We start from the raw sequence: 21,057 nt of genomic DNA, 5'->3' as shown, positions 1-21,057 counted from the left end.
GAAAGGCAAACCGGTAAGGAGCTCCTTGGTTTCTAAGGAACAGGGAATAAAATAACGGATCACGTTCTGATCAAACATGAAGATTGAAGACAAGTATCGACATGATTGCATGCATGAAGTCAAGGGACTTTAGCTTATTCTTTTCCTTCTCTTCCTCCATTAGAGTAATCGATCCATCCATCACCACAAACCATTTGATGAACTTGATCAAGAGTGGTGATTTCAGTGTAACAGTGTTACAAACAGAATGATGTTTACTGCTGATTACTGCATTTGCAACATCACTTTCATATAAAGAGTATTAGCTAAATGACATTTTCCTTGCTAGATGTGGCCATCTAACTCCAAATTCAAGTCTCAATACTTTTTTTAATCTCTCCCAAACGACAAGTTTATTACAGTTTCTTCTTCCTTTTTTTTGATGGGTATAACCTTTGGGATAATGAGATCCCAAGAACAACTTAAAAAGTATATAACAATTCGAAGGTCTCATTTGATGTTCCAAAGGATGCTAGGAATTGAAAAGACGACACAAACCAAATGTGGGTTTTACTTAGGAAGCCTCTCTACTTCTTTGGATCCACCTCCAAATTCATCCCCTGTAGGTTAAGCAAAATATCATCAGAGCTCATGTACACCTTGTTGGCCGAGTGTGCTATGGTTTGAGCAATCTCTCTTGCCGCCTCAATCTTCCTGAGCGTTATAAAAGCTTGGTTGTTTGCAATTGCTTGACCTATGAGCTGAGCACTTTTGTCTTCTCCCTACACAAAAGGCATGAGAACGTTTTGTCACACAATCATATCAGAGTCTTTTTTTGATCAACTCATATTAGAGTCTAAGAACTTAGGAATCTGGAGAATGTAGAGAGTTTATATTTACCTGGGCGCGGATAACTGCACTTCTCTTGTCATGTTCCGCCTTCTCAACGATGAACTTAACCCTCTCAACCTCTTGAGCAGCCACCTGCTTTGCTTCAATGGAAGTCGTGAACTCTTTCCCAAATGTCAGGGTGGTGATGGACACATCGTCAAGCGCAATGTTGAAGTTTGTTGCTCGTTGAGTCAGAATCTTTCTGATCTCCCTACTGACCGCCTGAGAGCAGCCCATAAAAAAACATATTCGATAACTGACTTATAAAAATGTGAAAAAGACATATGCATATATTTACACAAGACACTTATATGCATTACCTCTCTCTGAGTGATAAACTGGCTAGCATTGTACTGAGCAACAACAGCTTTCAAAGTCTCGTGAATTATAGAAGGCAGAACTATCTCGCTGTAGTTCTCAGCAAGGGTTCTGTAGATCTCAGGTAACTGATCTGCCATGGGACGCGTGAGAACCCTCAGCCCAATCTTCACCTGAAAGTTTCAAAAAACCAAGAAAACTTATGAAGTCGGTTGTTGACATTACACCACTGTAACATATCAATAAAGTTAAGAATTCACATTTCTCCAATCCAAAGAAAAAAAAGTGACAAAAGTTACCATCTGTAGATCACGGCTTCCAGATGTACTCTCAACAAGGTAAGGTCGTGCACGAACGTCATAGATGACCGGCCTTTGGAACCAAGGAACCATAAGGTGTGTACCCTCAGGGTAAACCTGCATAGTAAGAAATATAAGTTTACTAACTGCATACTTGTGATTGTATATTACATAAGACTATTACATAATCTCAGTGAGAACAGTTAAACAACAATATTGCACAATCGATAGCCTAACACATGAGATCACGTTGGGAACATTAAAAGGAAGAAACTTTCATCCACTAGAAAGCTCAAAAAGACCCAACACTGACTAACCTTATCTTTAACACCGACTAAACGGTTGAACATGATGGCTCGATGACCTCCGTCGACATTGTAGAGACTCTGAGTGGCAGCGTAGAGACCGAGCCCACCAATAATCCCAACCTTAAGCAGCGCAGAAGCAGCACCACCACCTGGCACCTTCGGAACTTTGATGTTGTTACACAAAAAAACGTGAAGAAAATTAGGCGAGAAGCGTACCTGATAGGATGGATGATAGCTTTGCCAATGTCGCTGAGAAGAGAGGGGAAGAAGATCGTCAGAAATGGGTTTAGGGTTTAAACTCTGCTGCTGCTCACCTTTCTACTCAAGAATATAGGACGGTTGAGAAGGAGCTTTGGACCCACGTTATTTTAACTTAAGTCCATCTTATTCATAGACTAAAAGTCCTATATCTAACTCGATATGGAACACATGCTCCAAAGATAACATATAACCAAAAAAAGTTATATATATTCAGATGATGAAGAGATTGTTTTCAGAAGTGTATCATTGATAATTGATCCTTACTATTTTTATAGTAAGAAATTTGAATTTTATGATAATTATATGCATGGGAATGGATAAAAATCATATATATGTTATGTTTGTATTGTTTGACGTATTTTTTTTTACAAAACTGGTTTAGTGTAATGTAAACAGAATTTTTAAAAATATAAATATTTTCTAAAGTAAACAAAATTGCTAGGTTACAAATCTTTTAATATAATAATTCCATGTTATAATAGAATAACAAAAACATATTAGTAAAGAGTTCAGTTAAAATGGTCAATTCATTTTTGGATGAGCTTGATTGAATGACTGAACCGGGCTTATGGTTTGGACAAGGCCATGGACACATGTCACCGCGACTAAACATGCAACGGAACAGTTGTCGAGTCAAGTCGCAAAGACAAACAGTATCAAACCCTCCCAGTGTCGCCGCATCTTATCATGTGTCACCTTCTTGCTCTCTATAATCTTATTCTTAGTATCAAAAAAAAAAGAGTTTGTACTAAGAATAAGATTATAGAGAGCAAGAAGGTTTTCCTGTAAACTCTTTTATTTGAGTTTTAAAACCAGATTTTGGCTGTATCCTGTAAACTCTTCGATCACAACGCCCCATATTTAATCCGATTCTAGTGTTAATTGTCAACCAAGTAGATTATCCCATCCCGTTTAAATTCAGTTATTATGGCTAAATAAATTTAAGATGACAATAACTGAGAAATTAATATAACTAGTTTCGGATAACGTGAACCTAAAAAATGAGATAGATACATTTAAATTTGTCGTGTTTTGGCATATGGGGTGATAGAGCTAGGCCTAGGCGCATGAACGTAATGAGACGTACACTTGCTTGAGCACAGAGTGACGTGTAAAAACCATAGACACACGACTTCATGCAAACACAAACGTTCATGCTCACTCCACAATATATAAACTCCCACCAAGTCACCTGTTTTTTTCATCCATCTCTCACAACACGCACAACAATGATTAAGCTTGATCATCTCCTCGTCGCAACGTTCGGGGTTCTCCTCGTCCTTAATGGCTGTCTCGCGAGGCAGTCTCTAGGGGTTCCTCCTCAGCTGCGAAACGAGTGTAACCTCGATAACTTAGACGTTCTCCAAGCCACCGAAACTATCAAGAGTGAGGCTGGTCAAATCGAATACTGGGATCACAACCACCCTCAAATCCGATGTGCTGGTGTCTCTGTCTCTCGTCTTGTAATCGAGCAAGGCGGTCTTTACCTTCCTACCTTTTTTAGCTCCCCAAAAATTTCCTACGTCGTTCAAGGTCCATATCTATTTACACACACAATAACCATTTCCTATCAAATTAATATATATCACGTTATAATGACCCCTTATACTCTCAATCTATAAATTTTATAGGAATGGGTATTAGCGGAAGAGTGATCCCTGGATGTGCCGAGACCTTCATGGACTCGCAGCCTATGCAAGGACAACAAGGACAGGGACAGCAAGGGCAACAGGGACAGGAAGGGCAACAGGGACAGCAAGGGCAACAGCAGCAGCAAGGACAGCAAGGGTTCCGTGACATGCACCAGAAGGTGGAACATGTCCGACATGGAGACGTCATTGCCATCACTCCAGGCTCTGCCCATTGGATCTACAACACCGGAGACCAGCCACTTGTTATCATCTCCCTTCTCGACATTGCCAACTACCAAAACCAACTTGACCGCAACCCAAGAGTACATATATATTCACAATCATTCACTATTGTAATATCTACCATATCATTTTACCTAATATACGTACATACATGTCTTTGCACTTGTGATTCTATGCCATAGGTATTCCGTTTGGCCGGAAGCAATCCACAAGGCGGTTTTGGTGGTCCCCAGCAACAACAACCGCAACAGAACATGTTGAACGGGTTCGACCCTCAGGTCCTAGCTCAAGCACTGAAGATCGACGTTAGGTTGGCTCAGGAGCTTCAGAACAAACAAGACAACAGAGGAAACATTGTTCGTGTTAGGGGACCTTTCCAGGTTGCTAGGCCACCTCTAAGACAGTCCTACGAGAGCGAGAAGTGGAGACACCCACGTGGCCCACCACAAAGCCCACAAGACAACGGCTTGGAGGAGACTATCTGCAGCATGAGGACACACGAGAACATTGACGACCCAGCTCGTGCTGACGTGTACAAGCCCAACCTCGGTCGTGTGACCAGCGTTAACAGCTTGACCTTGCCCATCTTGCAGTTTGTCAGACTCAGTGCCACCCGTGGCATTATCCAGGGTGTAAGTACATTATATATAAATATAGATAATACCCCATATATTAAGAATTTTATTAATATAATATTAGAAATTATTCAAAAGATTAAATTATAATGCATTTAATGTATATATATACTACGTAAAATAGATATACAGATCATATGTCAACTTATATAATACTAGTATTGACCCCATGCTTCGCATGGAATTATTTTTTCTTACAAATATTTTGAAAAATGTTAAGTTGGATATAATATAAATGGGTAACTATAATTATAAATGGATAGTTTCACATTATTTTGCAGAACACACAAAAAGATAAACATAACCATTATATATATCTAGAAAGACTTCAAAAAGTTATCTTAGACAATATATAATCTAGAAAGATTTCAAAAAGTTATCTTAGATAACTATAACATCACCTGACAAATTCCATTGTCTCACTAAACATTATTTATGGCAGTCAAGAGGATGTAGTAGATTGAAAAATAACTTTCTTATTGTTGTTTATTGAAATATCAAATATTTGAAAGAATATATTGTGTACTGAAAAAACGGGAGTAGTTGACAAAAAAAACAAAAAAGAAAAAACTGCAGTAATATAAATATGTAGCTGCTAATATATACCTCTGGTAATTTTGTCTCCCATCAGCCCATGGCAGCATTGATTATGCCATCTTCGATGCTTCATGCTAATCTTTGCTCCTACAAATGTGAAACGTACATAAACCAATTGTATTTTTGAATATTTGAAAGACTAAAACTATAGAAAAAGTAACAAATTGCTCACCATCGAATGTTGAGGATGTTTTCAATCTACCTATTGGTGTAAAACCTATTGCACAGTATGAAAACAGTTTAACAATATGATCCTTTCCTACTGAAATAATAGAAACTCGTTTACCTTTTATCAAAATATATTCTTCTTCATTTGTTTCTTTTTTTCCTCTATAGATTGATATTGTGCTTTAGGAGATTTCTAGTTGTGGTGACAAAAAGAAGGAGATTTATAGTTGCAGTAAAACATGGAACGGATTTCTCATAATTTGCCATCATTATAATAACAATGAATCACTTACTTCTTCCTTTTAAAATGTGATGCTCCTGGTTTTGATAATTCAATCACAAATTAAAAACTTTTTGGTAATAGATAAAACGTAGAGAAGAAAGCCAATACACTTATAGATTATATATTGGAGAGATGAAGAAAACAGTTTGACAAAAAAGTAACTAACGTGGTATTAAAATTCTGAGAAAAATAAGGAATTTTTTTTAGGTAGTTGAGGATTGCATAAAAATAGGAGATGACGAAAATTTGTTTTTTATTTTATTTTTTTTTTGTAAAAATTTGCCAAATGTCATAACCTGATTCGTCAGGCGACTTGCGCTTTAGTATATAAGGGATTTGCTATCCAGTTCATATTCATATCACAATTTTTATTTAGAAAAAAGCATACAGAAAACTGGAAGTTAGCTATTTATATACTCCCTCTCTTTCATAATAGATGAAGTTTTGGCTTTTTGCACACATATTAAGAAATTATCATTTCTAAACAAAAAATCATTAAAATATAATTTAAAATTATTTTATTTAATTATAAACAAAAATTATAAAAACACAATTGGCTACATAATTTTTGATAAAATTAAAGTTACCTAGATATGTGAAAACATCATCTATTATGAAACAAAAACAATCACCTAAAACATCATCTATATTGAAACGGAAGGAGTATATGTCATAACAATGAAAGGCATGATCACAATTTCAGAATGCAATGGTGCTTCCGAAATACAACATGAACGCGAACGAGATCTTGTACTGCACTAGAGGACAAGCAAGGATCCAAGTGGTGAACGACAACGGACAGAACGTGTTGGACCAACAGGTTCAAAAGGGACAGCTCGTGGTTATCCCACAAGGATTCGCATACGTTGTCCAGTCTCAAAACAATTTCGAATGGATTTCTTTCAAGACAAACGCTAACGCGATGATCAGCACTTTGGCTGGTCGAACATCAGCTTTGAGGGCATTGCCACTAGAGGTACTAACCAATGCTTACCAGATATCTCTCGAGGAAGCTAGAAGGATCAAATTCAACACGCTCGAGACCACCTTGACTCATGCGCGCAGTGGGCAACAACAGTTGATCGATCAGATAGTCGAGGCTTAAGTTAAAAGTTAAAACGTTTTTGTTTTAGTAAAATAATAAAGTAGTGACATGGTTACTATTGTAATGGTCAGATTGTAATCATGCCCACTTAAGGTTTTAATGTATGTGTAAAATATGCGTCTAATGAACACACCGGACGTCACTTGTATGTAACCCTTTCTTCTCATAAATAAAAGGGGAGTTTCGAGATATATTCTCTGGTGATGTCTTGTGTAGATTCCTATCGTCTTTTCATTGTGATTATTTTTCTCCTGCTCTAACCATATTTGCATTAGATTATTACTGAGATTGCAGGTCTCTTAGGTTGGGTTCTTAGGTTTTAGAGATTCTTAGGTTGTGTTTTTAGCTTTTAGAGATGTCTCTTAAATAAAAGATATAAAAAACGTCTTTTAACTGGTTTTAGTTAAAAGTTAAGAGACCGTATTTTATATTACGCTAAGAATCTCAATCTAAGAGATCTGCAATAAATATGCTCTAAAGGTTTTTTACTAGATTTTTTTTTACCAAAAATAATAATCTTTTAATAGGAGATATCCTAACAGCATGATTAATGGAGAGTTCTTAAGATGAAGTTTTTAGTGGAATATAAGAACTCGTCTCTTAACTTTTAACTAAAAACTAAGAATCAGTTCTTAAATATCTTAAGAACTCCCTCATTAATCATGTCCTTAGATTATATTTAATTTTGAATTTTTTTATTAACAGAAAACATAAAAAAGGGAGAAAATTCTTCTTTAAACTGAAAGCGCAAAATAAGAGCAAAAGGAACGGAAATATGATAAGGAGAATAAGATCATATATTTATCACATTATTATTACATATTATCATTATATAAAATTTCTTTTAAAATATTTTGCGAATCAACAAATCGGCGGATATATGCAATTGTGTAGTATGTTTCAATTGAAAGAGAGGGGGTTGTCAGTCTCAAAACTTAAGCCGCCACATTCCATGCGAGGATTAGAGACCATACCACCATCGGATGATGTCCCCATACATATCTTATCATGATCCAAACTAGTTGAGTCTGATGGGAACAATATCTTCTCGTAGTTCTGAATGTACTGATCATCAGTGACGTTGATATTGTTGTTATTGTCGGCGTAAAGCAAATTTAGCAAGGACTCGTGATCATGGCCATGTGTCGACGATGATGACATCGAACCCATCATCTGCTCCCAGCCACATGCTATGGTTTGATGTTTACAATGGTGATGATAGGGATGGTCAGTAGTCCTTGAAGGCTGCTTCATTAGCTGCCCCCACTGATCAAGATGATGTAGAGGGTCGATGGTGGTTGAAGGAGAGGATGATAGTAAAGGGTGCAACTGATTGTTGTAATTAGGAGCGTAATTAAGATCCGGAGCGCCATTAACCGCAAACCTTCGCGTCAGGTGATCATTGTTATTGTCTTGTAGCGATAAGTCTCTGCCTTTGTTGAACACTCTGCACAAGACCCAGTCTTCCTGTGTCCACATGCCGACAAAACGAGAGGACATAGTTTAGGAAAAAACATATGTTTATAAAAATGCATTACTTTACGTGCTGTCTCGTGCATGCAAATGACCAAACACGCACTAAAGCCACTTTTGTCACTTTCTTCCATTATTTTGTTTTATTTGCACAAATTCGTCATTCTTTGTATTTACTTCCATCTCATCATGTACATATAACAATGAGCTGATTAACTAATGTCTTGAGGTACATAAATATTATATTGGATTAGTAGAATCTGACGATTTATGATTATTATTTGAAGAAACTATAAGGATTAATCACTCATATCCTTGTGGGTTAACTTATCATGATTTTCCACTCATATAGAAAATTCAAAAATACACTATTATCTATGTCACTTTTCAGATTGGTTTTGGCTACAAAAATTCAATACCCTGATACTAAATTTGGTATCTATATACGTGCATGGGACATCCACGAATAGACATATTTTGTGAGTTTAGCTAAGTTACAAGTTATCCTTACTTAATAATTATTGTGAATGATCATTACTAATGATGGATAATCGTACCTTGGGTAGCATGTTAGGACACTCAAGACGGAACTCGTGCATGATCCAAGTAGTTTTGATCCCATGCGGTGCTCTATTTCTGTAGAACACCAGTGTTTTCCTCATCCCTACCAATTGCCTTGTTCGTGGATCAATTACAGTTCGATCTTTGCCTGTTGCTTTCCAGTATCCACTTACTGTTGCTCTGTTTGTACGATAACCAGTGCAATATTTTCGATCGCGAAAACTGAAGAAGTACCATTCTTTGGCGTTCAGCTTTGCCACATCTTGATTTACACAACATACATGATTTTATAAATCATTAGTAAATCGACAAATTTGTAAAAAATAAAATAAAATTTATAAATATTAAATTTTGTGTAAAGTAAAGAGTAAGACACAAGAGATTGTCAAGTAATTATTTTTATTTAAACTTTATAAATCTTACCTTAGTTCTGTTAACAAAATGCTTAAATGTAAATGTTTAGTTAACAATATAAAATTTGAAAAAATAAAAGTATTTTTCATTAGTAAGAAACATTCAAAATATACTAGTTACAACTTTGAATAATGGAAGCACAAATAATATTTAGTACTGGTGAAATTATGATATTTTGCCATTTAACACATCCAGAATAACCCCGACCATTATTGAAAACATAGTGAAAATATTTACTCTGGTATCTTGCTAGTGAATATTTTAATCGTTGGATCACTGTGAATTATTGTTTGAATTGGATTGATGCATGTGTCAAAGGTTTATGTGATGAAACAGAATTTGTGAGGTGGACAAGACGGAGGATGTGAGACACTCTATTCAGTTTTGACAAAAGAAATTACGATTTGACTTCAGCGAAGAAAATTATTGGTCTCACAAACATTCCAATAATTGCTTTTGTTTTTGTGTACACAGCTGTGGTTTTGTGTACTTTATTGCTTTTGTATAGCCCCCAGAAGTTGTTAAAAAAGAGGTATAGCCCCCAGATAATTAATCTAATTTTATTTTTAAAAGTAGCATGTGTCTCAGTTGCCCAGGCCTAATTACATTCATGATTAATTGATCAATCTATAAGTCCAGAATTTATGTGAACATATCATCCGTTTATTTGTATCATACATTCACAATATAGTGTACCTAACTAATCCACAAAAATAAGCATCGTTGAATTGTAGTATAATGCTAACCGATGCCAAGAATAAATTCTGATTTAAAGCATCTGTTTTATTCTTTTATAGTCAATTATTTTCGATATTTTTTTGTTAAATGGAAAGTTTCAAGAATCCTTATAAAACAATTCGAACCCCACCAAAAGCCAGGAGTGGAGAGATATGTATATATAATAGTATATACAAATAAACTCATAAGCACATAGTAATTGCTAATCACAATTTCATAAATATAATTCAAAATTAGGAAAGTTAAATCAGTGTATTACCAGGGAGCTGCCACGGCTCACAAATATGCAAGTCAATCTCCACAAGATCAGTAGCATCCTGCAAGGCTTCATCAACGTCGTCATCCTCAACATTACAGTGGAGAGATTTTGCCCTAATCTTGTTGCAGAGATAATGACAAACCAACTCTTCATCGCTTGGGTGAAACCGAAATCCCGGTGGCAATGTGGACCCAATATCTTTCAAACCCATTATGTGAATAAATCTGTAGCTTACTATGTATATTTAAATCTAAAAACGTTTTTACCAAGAGGGCATGTAAAGGTTCAAAGAAAGAGGAGGAAGGGGGAGAGGGGTGTGTCTAGGTTCAATTATGTATATATTTATAGCTAGGGAGAAATTGGCATATTTTGATGTATGGAAATAGAATAATATATAACATGCATGTAGCTAAGGTTTGGAAGATGACAAGTTAGAGTCTTACAATATTATAAAATTAATTGGATCCATGCTTGTGTAATGTACGTAGTTAGTTATGGTGGGGAGTTTCAAGAAAAAACAAAGTTACAAGAAATCTTAGTTGTGAGATGTCTCATGGGACACTACTATCAAATATTTTCTTTTGGTTTCATTGTTATCCACTTAAGGAAAACAAACCTAACTTTTCCTTTCTATTTTTCTTGTCTAGTAACCATTTTCTTTAGATAATTTAAATTTTTTATGTAAAACTCGGTAAAATCCGAATGTATAGATGCATATATATATGTGACGTGAGGCAGTTTTTATAAAACGTTAAAGAGGCAATATGTAAATGTATGCGTACCAACTACCAAGTATCAACCAATAATTACCAGGTCAACTCTATATATAGTATGCCCGATTACAATATATTCGTCAGTATATAAAATATTTCGAACTGGTATGTACTCCTGGTGGGAGTAAGGCGTCCACCAATGATGAACATGAAACTGAAGAAAGTGAACTTTGATCAAAGCTCATTTGGTGATGGTTCGGAAAATCTTGGATTTATTTCAGGGACTCCTGCAATAATTGAGGTATACAGACAAAACTTAATTTTTCGTTATGTTTCCTATTTTTCTCCTAATTATTAGAAGCTGTATATACATAACACACACTGACACACATAAAGACGGCACCACAATTTTTTTGTTTGTCGATCAATTTGATGAAATTGTATCATTTCAGAGAATTAACGCACCTTGACTCTGAAGGTGCAAGACATCCTACACAAGGCAAAATCATTAAATTTATTGTAAGTAAAAATACCTCAAATAATAATAATGACGCCAGAGTTATTTAAAAAAGAAAGAAAAACTTCTCTATTCTTCTTCTCATCCGAGTTGGAATTTCTCTCTAGCATTACGGAATAACATGATAATTTGGGACAACACCACATTTTTAACTTAACTTTTCAGGTTACTTAAAAGAGACTTTAGATGGTTGAACTGTATCTAAAATAAATTTCGTAGATAATTGACTATAACTGTACATTTATACTATCTATTTTATTATAGAGATTTTGATGTAGTTTAATAGGTTGTATTGGTAAATTCTGACTATAAATATTTTATAATAAAACGTAGGAGATATATATACGATGTATACATAAAATATTTTTATCAATGAAAATACTTTATTATTAATAAAAATAATAATTACCAAAGTTTAGCTATTATTTATTTTAATATGTAATTATCATTTATGTTTTCAAAAGACTAAATAGTTTATAAATTTACTCAAAGTAAATAAAAACTTTCTATAGTTTTTTAAAATTACACTAAAAAATTAATTATACTAAAAATTAATTATACTCGAGATATATGTAATATGTTGTTGATGGTGGTGAGAGGTTTTTCGAAAGCTTAGGTCGCAAACGATTGGGGTCACTCAAAATCCATGTAGCATTAGGGTTTCTTTTCCAAACTGGTTTAGCCGTTTTCTAGTTTAGTTTTACTGTAACCATTATAGCATTACTCTGTTTAAAATAGTTAATATAATATAATATTTTTAAAAATTAGGAGAGTTTAGATGCAGGGTTCAATTTTTAAAGATAAATCTACATCATAATTGATAAAACTTGATGATTTTAAAAATAGAAAAAGTTAAGAAGTGAGATAAAATCCAACAAATCATTTACATATATTATATATTTTCAAAACCCCCATTTTTTTTTTTGTTTTCTTGCTTAGTAGAATTAATTATTGTATGGATTTGGATTATCCCAATTAATTAATCATACTTTAGAAAAGAGTATATTGTAAGTCTTGTCCTGTACGGCTGTACTCTTTCTTCTTTAAAAATGAGACCATCATTTGATTTAGATAGACCAAATATAGTTTACTGTTATTGATATATGTATGATTCTGAATAAACCGGCTGTGTGATACAGTTGATTGATAGCGTTATATGATTTGTATATATTATAGTTATTTAACTGATTACTTGGATTCTGAGATCCAAATGGTTATAACATCTAGTAGGCAAATCACTATACCAACAAATGTAACTTCGTTTATCAATTTGAGTGAACAGGGAATACATAAACAATGTCGAAGCATATTAGCATTAGGCAAATCATTACCAACAACTAATGTAATTTTGTTTTATAAATTTGAATGAACAGGGAATACATAAATAATGTCGAAGCATATTAGCATTATGTATATAAACCTCGACCACTCATTATATAACGACAGAACAAGAATCAAATAGTATATAAAAAATGCTCTTGATAAACGCACATGGCATGCCGTTACTATTTATGCAGACAATATATCCTAATATCATTATGATGAATTTTATACCACTTGTTGATACTGGCTAGAGTCGTGCTTAACGGCAACATAAAAATAAAGGCAAGTGCCTGAGGCCCACTTCACATAGGGCCCCTATTTTCATGTTTTAAACTTTAGTTAAGTACTGATCAAAGAAATTATGTGCCTTTTTCGTTAGTTGCTGGTTGGTATACGGTGGTTAAGAGGCGAAAGGTTGAATCCAACCTCTGATATGGTGACGGTGAGGTGAAACGCGGCGAAGAGGAGGCGAAACGCCTGAGACTACCTCCGTTCAGATGAGGTAACAGGGTGAGCAAAGAGAGCTTGGGCTCGGGACAGAGTCAACTTGAAATATACATGCAGCAGAGTCAACATCCACATACGTCAACACGTAAACATATTTCTGCGATTTGAGATCATACGTCAACACGTAAACATACTTATTGGTAAATAATGATAAATTTCGCATTCGTTTAATCTTACTTGATGGATACCGCCACATTCCAGGGAGCAGTGAGGGCCAACAAATGAATTTACGCGGATAATTAATTAACCGACGAATATTAAATATTTTATTGTAAAATCCAACTACATTCTGACTCGCATTTAAAAACGTGGGTTTATTATTTAATTTCATAAAAAAATATATTTATTTTCAATTTTTTTTGTATTTTGTAGTTTGGTTTTATTTTAATGATATTGTTTGAGGAAAATTAGATTTTAAATTGTTAAGAGACTCTTATTGCTTTCATTTATAGTAAAATTAAAAACTATAAATAATATATTATTTAATTTTAATTTTTAATCCATTCTGTAAATTTTCACATGAATTAGTAATAAAATAAATAGTTTTCAATTTTATTTTGTAACTGAATAGTTTTTAATTACTCTAATGAATTTTAGTCTTCTTATAAATTATCAGTGATATTTTCTGTAAATCACACATCAACAAAAAAATTATTTAATACAACATTTTGTTTAATTAGAAAGATTACGGAAACATAATATATATATATATATATATATATCAATATTTATTTTTTATGCAAGTGAAACTGTGAAAGAATAGCTAATAGATCCGATCTCGGATTCTGAGTTTATGACCACAATTACAAATTTTTATTTTTTTGACTGGATTTAATAAATTTGACAAATATCAAAAGCTATGAGTTTTAATTAAATTCATAAAATATTTTATATCGGGAAATCCGTAAAAAGTTATTTTGTTTAGGTTTGCAGTTCAAAAAATACATGGATATCAAAGATTTTTTGTTTTTGAAAAATATCAAACGATATTTTGAAAATGGTGCTGTAAGAAGTTATAAACAATTCATACCCATATTAACATATAGGGTTTATCTAATATTACGATTAAACAGTAATTCATAACAGTGAAACGAAAATGACACACTTATTTGGAGGTGTGACGAATCACGAGACAAGATTTAATCAACAAGAATTTATGTCAATTTCTCATATTATTAGATACAAATAAATAAATTACTTGAAAAACAAAGAAGTATACATTGTATACTTGACACCAAAAGATTCGGAGTGATATAAACTTATATGGGAAATTGTTATCTGCAAGTTATAAGCTTCATATATGGTTGGCATCAACAAGTTTTGGCATATATTAGCCAAAAGAATCAACACCAACCATATGTGGTGTGTAATGTAAAATATAATATGTGTACTCTGTATTATAAAATATCAAATATTTTTAAAAAATATTTTGCGAAATATTCTTTAATCTTTGTACTATAAATAAGTAGGCTTGGAATATGTCGTGATCCAAGCCCAAATAACTTGAATGAGCTAAATCATAAAAAAATCTCAAGTTCTTTATAGGTTTCAGTGTTTTTAATAAAACTAGATCCGGTGTCCGCGCTACGCGCGGATAACATGTTCAAATTAAGTAAATTTATACTTTTGATTGGTAGTTTTTTTAGTTTAAGAAGTTGTTTGTTAATTTTGTGTGTTGTAGATTTAACCATAGAATTTTGGTTTGAATGTGATGCGGTGATTTCTCTTTTTTAAATAACAGTAAGTTTGAATAATATATTGTGTTGAGCAATCAATTTTCGTAAGAGAAAATAGTAATTTTGAGTATTTAATGGTATCGTTAGTTATCAGGCTTAAGATAACAGTTTATTCCTCTTTTGGAAGCGTTGTATGATATCAATGTCGGTGTCGAAGTAAAAGCCCGATCCAGGTGTGGTTGTAAGTGATAATTTCCCTGAAAAAGTAAATTATTTGTAAGCATTTATTTTGACATAAACTTTATGTTTAGTTTATTACCTTCATGTAACCGTGGAATAATACTTGTGATGATTACAATTTAGTTTTTTCTGGTAGATATGCGATTTAGCTCCCTGAAATTTTCTGCCTTGTTGTTCCAGATAGTTAGACGTACCATTTTGGATTTACAAATAATGATTGTATTATATATTTATTGCTTAAAATAATTATTATTTAATAAAGTGTTAGTACCTATGTAAACATAATGCAATGGTTTTTTTTACCTGGGAGAAAATTGGTTGCACTTGCTAAGCTAATCAACTAGGGTAGCTTTGGGGCCGGAATATGCATGAAGGTATTGGTGGAATGTTTCTTTCTGTGTAATAATTGTTGTCTCATTGATATTGATTATGTATGGTTGAACTGTAAGCATGTACCGTTGGTTATTGGAAAGGAGATTAAAATATCTAATGTGATAAATTTTCCCTTCTTCGAACCGTTGGTACATTTTTTGTTCCTGTTGAGTGGTTTAAAGTTATCATTTCAAATGTAGTTGGAATAATAAAAACATAGTATTTTTTAGACAAACCTGGATGTCAAGATAAATGAAAGGTGTTCCTAAGAAAGCATTTTTGTTTTTGTGATTTGTGATGGGCCACATCCTAATGATCCTAATGATTATTGGTTGCGGTCCGAGGTTGTCGCTCCGGTTATTGTGATATTCGGCTGCATGATCTGCACACATAACAATGGGATTAATTTTTTTATATTTTTTATATTTTTTTGAAGTGAGCGTAGTTATAAACTTATAGTTTGTTTGTTTTAAAAAAAAATTGGATTTCTTTCCTTTAATTTAATTTAATTAAAGAATATGTATTTGAAGTGAACAGAATTTAATTTAATTATAAAAAATTGGATTTTTGAAGTGAAGATAGTTTGTTTGTTTATTTTTTATTTTTTATTGCCCAACTTCCTTTTTTTTTTAAAAAAAAAAGGACGAAGCATGAGTATTTGGAAGTGTTTATTTTTTATTATTTTGGTGGGTTTGCTAGTAGGTTTCAATTTTCATCGAATTTTATAGTGTATGTGTGTGGAATTAGTATTTTATGATAGACAGTATAAAATGGTCCATAATTTGTATTTTTAAATAAAAAACATCACTACTATATAAAAGGAAAACCTACATTTGCAAACAATTATAATGATGTGCTTTTATATTCGTTTTATGGGAAATTACCACAAATAACACATTCATAGTACAACTTTTCATGTTTACACACTTTTACTCTCACTTTTAATGAAGGATAAAAGACAATTATACCTTTAAAGTTAACTAATCTAGACTTAGGGTTTAGAGTTGAGGGGTGGGATATGGTTTTTGGAATTTGAAATTTAGGATTATAGTAAATATATAAATAAATACTTAAAAAATATATTTTTAAAAATAGTTTCAAACATAATTTTCTTTTTTCAAAAACAAATTTCAAAAACAAATTTCAAAAAAATTTCGAAATTTTTTTTTAAAAAAAAAATTATATAAAAGTTCGAATTTGAAAAAGTATAATTCGAAAACATAAATTTTTTTTTACTTTTTTCTATTGTTTTTAAATTTTTAAATTTTTTTAAATTTTTTTAATTTTTTAATTTTTAATTTTTAATTTTAAATTTTTTAATTTTTTTTTATTTAAATAATGATTTATTATATATATAAATAACAATGGCATAAGAGTATTTTGCCACTTAATGAAGAATGTATTTTTGAAAATGTCTATTTAGTGGTGATAAAAATGAAAAGTGATACCATGAAAATGATAAACATGTAATTTCTTTTTTTTATTAGAGTTTTGGATTAGAGCATTAAATTAATATATCAATACTAATAATTTTTTGCAATTAGTTATTAAAAACGTCAATAGAAACGTCTCCATTATAATCTCCAGAGTGGTTGGCCCGTCCTATGGTGAAAAAATTGTATCAAAATTTTTTTAATGGTTTTATATAAATTTATGAAGCAATTTAAAATTATTATAGAAAATGGTATTACATACAAAAAAATAATGAATATAATTTCGAGATTATATTGTTATTTTAAATAAATATGTTTGGTTTGAATTAAAATTCAAAGATTTTAATAGGTAAAAGTGAAGATACGTCATTTGTGAGAGAGTTATTGATTGGAGAATTTGTCTTTGATTCTGGACTTTTGTGATTCACATGTGTGTTTTCCAACTGATTTGTATACAGAGCACTTATGATGTTTGTCAACATTATGTAAAATGAGTTATTTATTCATCTATATTTTTCTAAGTAATAATTTAGATTTTTTAATATTATTTAAGCATAAGAACTTATTTCTAAATCAGTCTAGACTGTTTTCAAAAAAAAAATCAGTCTAGTCTAATAATGTATTGTATTCAATATACACAGTAGTAGTATTCTTTAAGGTGGAGGCTGAGTGTATTCTTGAGACATAGCAAAGGGTTACGGGATGTGGGCTGAGTGAGTTTCTAGATCTTTAGTGACACTTAGGAGTTGGACCAGCCCGTGACAAAACTGTGGGCTGAGTGAATTTATAGGTTTTTAGTGATACTCAGAAGTTGGACCAGCCCGTGACAAAACTCTGTTCCCATTTATTTGGTGAGGCCCAGTCCGATAGTGACATGGCTGAATGATTGGTGGGGATTTTTTTTGCCTACGTGGCAGTGTTTAGGGAGCTTTAATTTAGCCCCTTTTATATAGTAGGATATAATATTTTTTTTGTCATAAATCATTCGTGTCTTCCCTTAAACACTTTATCCTCATACATTTGATCATAAACACTATTTTTATGGTTCTATCTACTATGAATTTGTAAATTTGGTATCAGAGCCATGACAATTTAAGCTAAGATATATATATATATATATCTCTCCTACAGAATTTTAATATTTGTAAATTGTTTCTAACTATAAACTAATATGGAAAGTATGACCCGTGGTTATCACTTAGTGGATCCTGCATATCAGAAATCCGACTAAGCTAAAGAGAAAGAACAAAGAGAAATATTCTTGGGTACCTTGAGGTTTCAAAAGAGAAAAAAAATTGTCTCGGTTATGTAGCAAAAACACCTAATGAAACTCTTCACTTTATTCTTAGCGCTTAATTCTAATAAAAACAGTTAATGGATCATTGTTACTTCAAGGGTTAGATAAAAACCGTGAGCATTTTATTTTGGTTTCTGGTTTCTATTTACACCATGGAAAATATTTCTATTTTTTCAACCCAACCATCTTTTAGAAGATCAACCTCTAGCAAAGTAGATTAGATACATGAAGTATGATATGTGAGCGATGATAGTAAAGTCCCTATTATCTAACTACCCCTACTCAACTCATAGAAAGCCTTTACCAAACCTTCTTCCACTCTACCAAAGATCATAAAACACATGTTTGCTCCAAACAAATATGTTGCTAAAGAACTCGTCATAGCTTCACTATTACAACAACATTTGGTCCCATCTACAGAATCTGTACAAATGATTCCTCTCAAATTCAGCAAAGGAATGATCCACCAATGGAGAGCTCATGGCTACACCTATCTTCACTATGGAACAATTCGATTGGCACTAAATCTCCATGGAAGAAAAAGTCTACTAGTAGTAGCAAGAGTGGTCCTACATGACACAAGATACAAACAGTACCAGCATGCTAGTATTGCAATTCTCCATACAGCTTTAAATGCGTGTACAATATTTATAACACTATTTCAAAAATTCTACGTGGCACGTGAAGACCTTCAAATCTACCAAAAAGGCAAATCCAGTTGCAAATCACCGGCGCTCCACAAATGGGGAACACATATGCTGCAACATTTCACCATCAAATGGCTTACAGAGTCTAAAACCATGCGATAGACTTAATTCTCCCATGAGATACAAAAGATGCACTCCTCATTCAACAAGAATCTCAACACAGTCCATCATGCATCCATATACCCAGACAGATTCCTAGAAACAAGCTTGTCAAGCTACTTCCGAGTTATGAGTTACAATTAAGAGAAGATCCACGAAAGCAGTATGCCAATCAAAACAGTGGACTCTTCCATTCTTAAGAGAAAAGACAGAACCGTTGAAATAGCTTTCAAACAGCTAGACGACGAAAAACCTCGTCCTTCGGCTTTTTGCAGTGAGATTAATACGATCTCCCCATGTGACGAATGTCTGGAAATAAGAGAATATTTAACTGACGTCCGAATCAAATGAATTGATTGGGACGGAAAACCAGTATATGCATTCTCTGATTTAACGGGCCATAAGTTCTTTGATGTATGTGATTGCGACCAATGCCAAATAGATTCAGATGAAGAAGAAACTGCAAAACGGAAGAGCAGTAGAAGTAAATCGTCCCAGCAAAAGCTTAAAGAGCGTTATGAATCAAGAGATCCAGAAGTCAACATATTTGGAGAATCTAGTGGAATGAGTTTTGCATACTATGTATTGTATCCAGCTCATACACCTGAACAAAATGAAGTACATGATTGCTATATGTTTAGCCCCTCGTTATCTCAAGAACCAACATTTTGCCACATGTGTTTGAGCAGAACAGTGTAAGGCACTCCTGGAAAATCAATAATCCGAACACCAAAACTTTAAATGGTCAACGCAGAAAATCAGTGCAGCTGAAGTAACTCTAAACTAGCAGACGGCGAACACAATGACTCAAAACCATCTCTCGAGTCAGATTAATAGAAAGGTAAATATTTTAGACCTTTCTATAAAAGAGATAAACAAAAAATATATTCCCTCTCCCAAGAACTCCTCCATATGGCAACCACCATTTCCGTGCCCTATTCACTCATGTTACAAAAAGAGTCGGGCTTAAAAATCCTTAAAGCCCAACTACAATCCCTACAAAACAAGCCCGAAACACAAGCCCAGATGCCATATATATGATCTCAATGGAAATTTGTCATCAAGCATATCAAAGGGAAATATAATTTCCTACCAGATTTACTATCAAGAACTAAACGACAAATTTGAACAATCATCCCGATGATCTACGCTCTTTGTCCAGAAAATCCAGCAGAATCCCTGAGAGAAATGATCTCAATGATGCCACAAGGACTACAAGCAAAAATGTTAGATCTTGTTTTGGTCTACAAAGGATTAGAAACCGTCCATGGATTTCTAAATCTCTACATCCACATGTATGGACTAGACCAAGGACCACTTCTCAGACTCCCCTATCATCTGGTGCATCAATTTCTTACTATCATCGAGGCGAACCCAACTTATTATTGTACATTCTTATATATATGGTGTCTACCCTTATCCTCGATTGTGATTGGCACATATATCAATCAATCTCATAATGCACTGAAACCTATACTTTTTTTACTAGTAGTTTAGTCCTTATAAGAAGATAATATAATTAAACTAAGTAATCAACCCAACATAATAAAGGATTGTTTTCATGATATATAAGAAAATTTTCCGTTTATTTTTCCTATATATTTTTAATGTTAAAGTTATTCACTCAAAATGTTTTTTTAATGCAACGTGTTAACTCTAATACAAGCTATCTATGTTTTTAAGAAACAATCACCTATAAGTAAACCAAACACCCACAGTTTTGTCATATTTTCCCTTCTCACTTTAAGAGAGAGTTAATGCAGTTGTAGATCACTTTATCAATGTAATTAAGTAATCAATTTGGATGCAGAGCTGGTTCTCCATGTTTTTTTGCAGTTTTATTTTTCCATATGGAATGGACCATAGCTTGAAAGACATACCTTAAAAGAAACAGAGTTGTTTATCCCAGTTAGTGTCCACCAACATGAGTAGAATATCACTCCAAAGAGCCGTGTATCAACTACCAAATAGCTAAATTAATCATCGCCAAATTCCTTTAGAGAAAGGAAA

General features: G+C 33.0%; 4 protein-coding genes across 4 annotated transcripts; 2 read left to right on the top strand and 2 right to left on the bottom strand.

The window, feature by feature from the left end:
- Positions 1 to 428: 428 nt before the first annotated feature.
- LOC103835516 (prohibitin-1, mitochondrial) lies at positions 429 to 2,001 on the bottom strand. Its single transcript, XM_018653925.2, has 5 exons — positions 1,805 to 2,001; positions 1,488 to 1,604; positions 1,191 to 1,361; positions 880 to 1,092; positions 429 to 761 (listed from the first exon to the last, which is right to left on the bottom strand). Exons 1-5 carry the CDS (start codon positions 1,835 to 1,837, stop codon positions 567 to 569), a joined length of 729 nt encoding a protein of 242 aa, XP_018509441.1. The 5' UTR covers positions 1,838 to 2,001; the 3' UTR covers positions 429 to 566.
- Positions 2,002 to 3,249: 1,248 nt separating this feature from the next.
- LOC103834756 (cruciferin PGCRURSE5) lies at positions 3,250 to 6,870 on the top strand. The gene is made up of 4 exons (XM_009110840.2): positions 3,250 to 3,589; positions 3,688 to 4,010; positions 4,113 to 4,562; positions 6,317 to 6,870. The coding sequence occupies exons 1-4, from the start codon at positions 3,286 to 3,288 to the stop codon at positions 6,716 to 6,718; spliced, it is 1,479 nt and encodes a 492-aa protein (XP_009109088.1). The 5' UTR covers positions 3,250 to 3,285; the 3' UTR covers positions 6,719 to 6,870.
- LOC103834755 (NAC domain-containing protein 21/22) lies at positions 6,741 to 16,605 on the bottom strand. Its single transcript, XM_009110839.3, has 3 exons — positions 10,164 to 16,605; positions 8,749 to 9,014; positions 6,741 to 8,185 (listed from the first exon to the last, which is right to left on the bottom strand). The coding sequence occupies exons 1-3, from the start codon at positions 10,372 to 10,374 to the stop codon at positions 7,619 to 7,621; spliced, it is 1,044 nt and encodes a 347-aa protein (XP_009109087.1). The 5' UTR covers positions 10,375 to 16,605; the 3' UTR covers positions 6,741 to 7,618.
- A 303-nt stretch (positions 16,606 to 16,908) lies between these two features.
- On the top strand, positions 16,909 to 19,732 carry LOC103835515. Its single transcript, XM_033278092.1, is given in 4 exon segments — positions 16,909 to 18,798; positions 19,051 to 19,183; positions 19,185 to 19,584; positions 19,586 to 19,732. Coding segments are annotated over 4 exon segments (768 nt in total). The 5' UTR covers positions 16,909 to 18,710.
- The last annotated feature ends 1,325 nt before the right edge of the window (positions 19,733 to 21,057 follow it).

This window comes from Brassica rapa, chromosome A08, assembly GCF_000309985.2.
Source record: "Brassica rapa cultivar Chiifu-401-42 chromosome A08, CAAS_Brap_v3.01, whole genome shotgun sequence".
Lineage (NCBI taxonomy): Eukaryota > Viridiplantae > Streptophyta > Magnoliopsida > Brassicales > Brassicaceae > Brassica > Brassica rapa.
The sequence above is the reverse complement of the archived record's forward strand: the minus strand, read 5'-3'. Positions and strand labels throughout refer to the sequence as shown.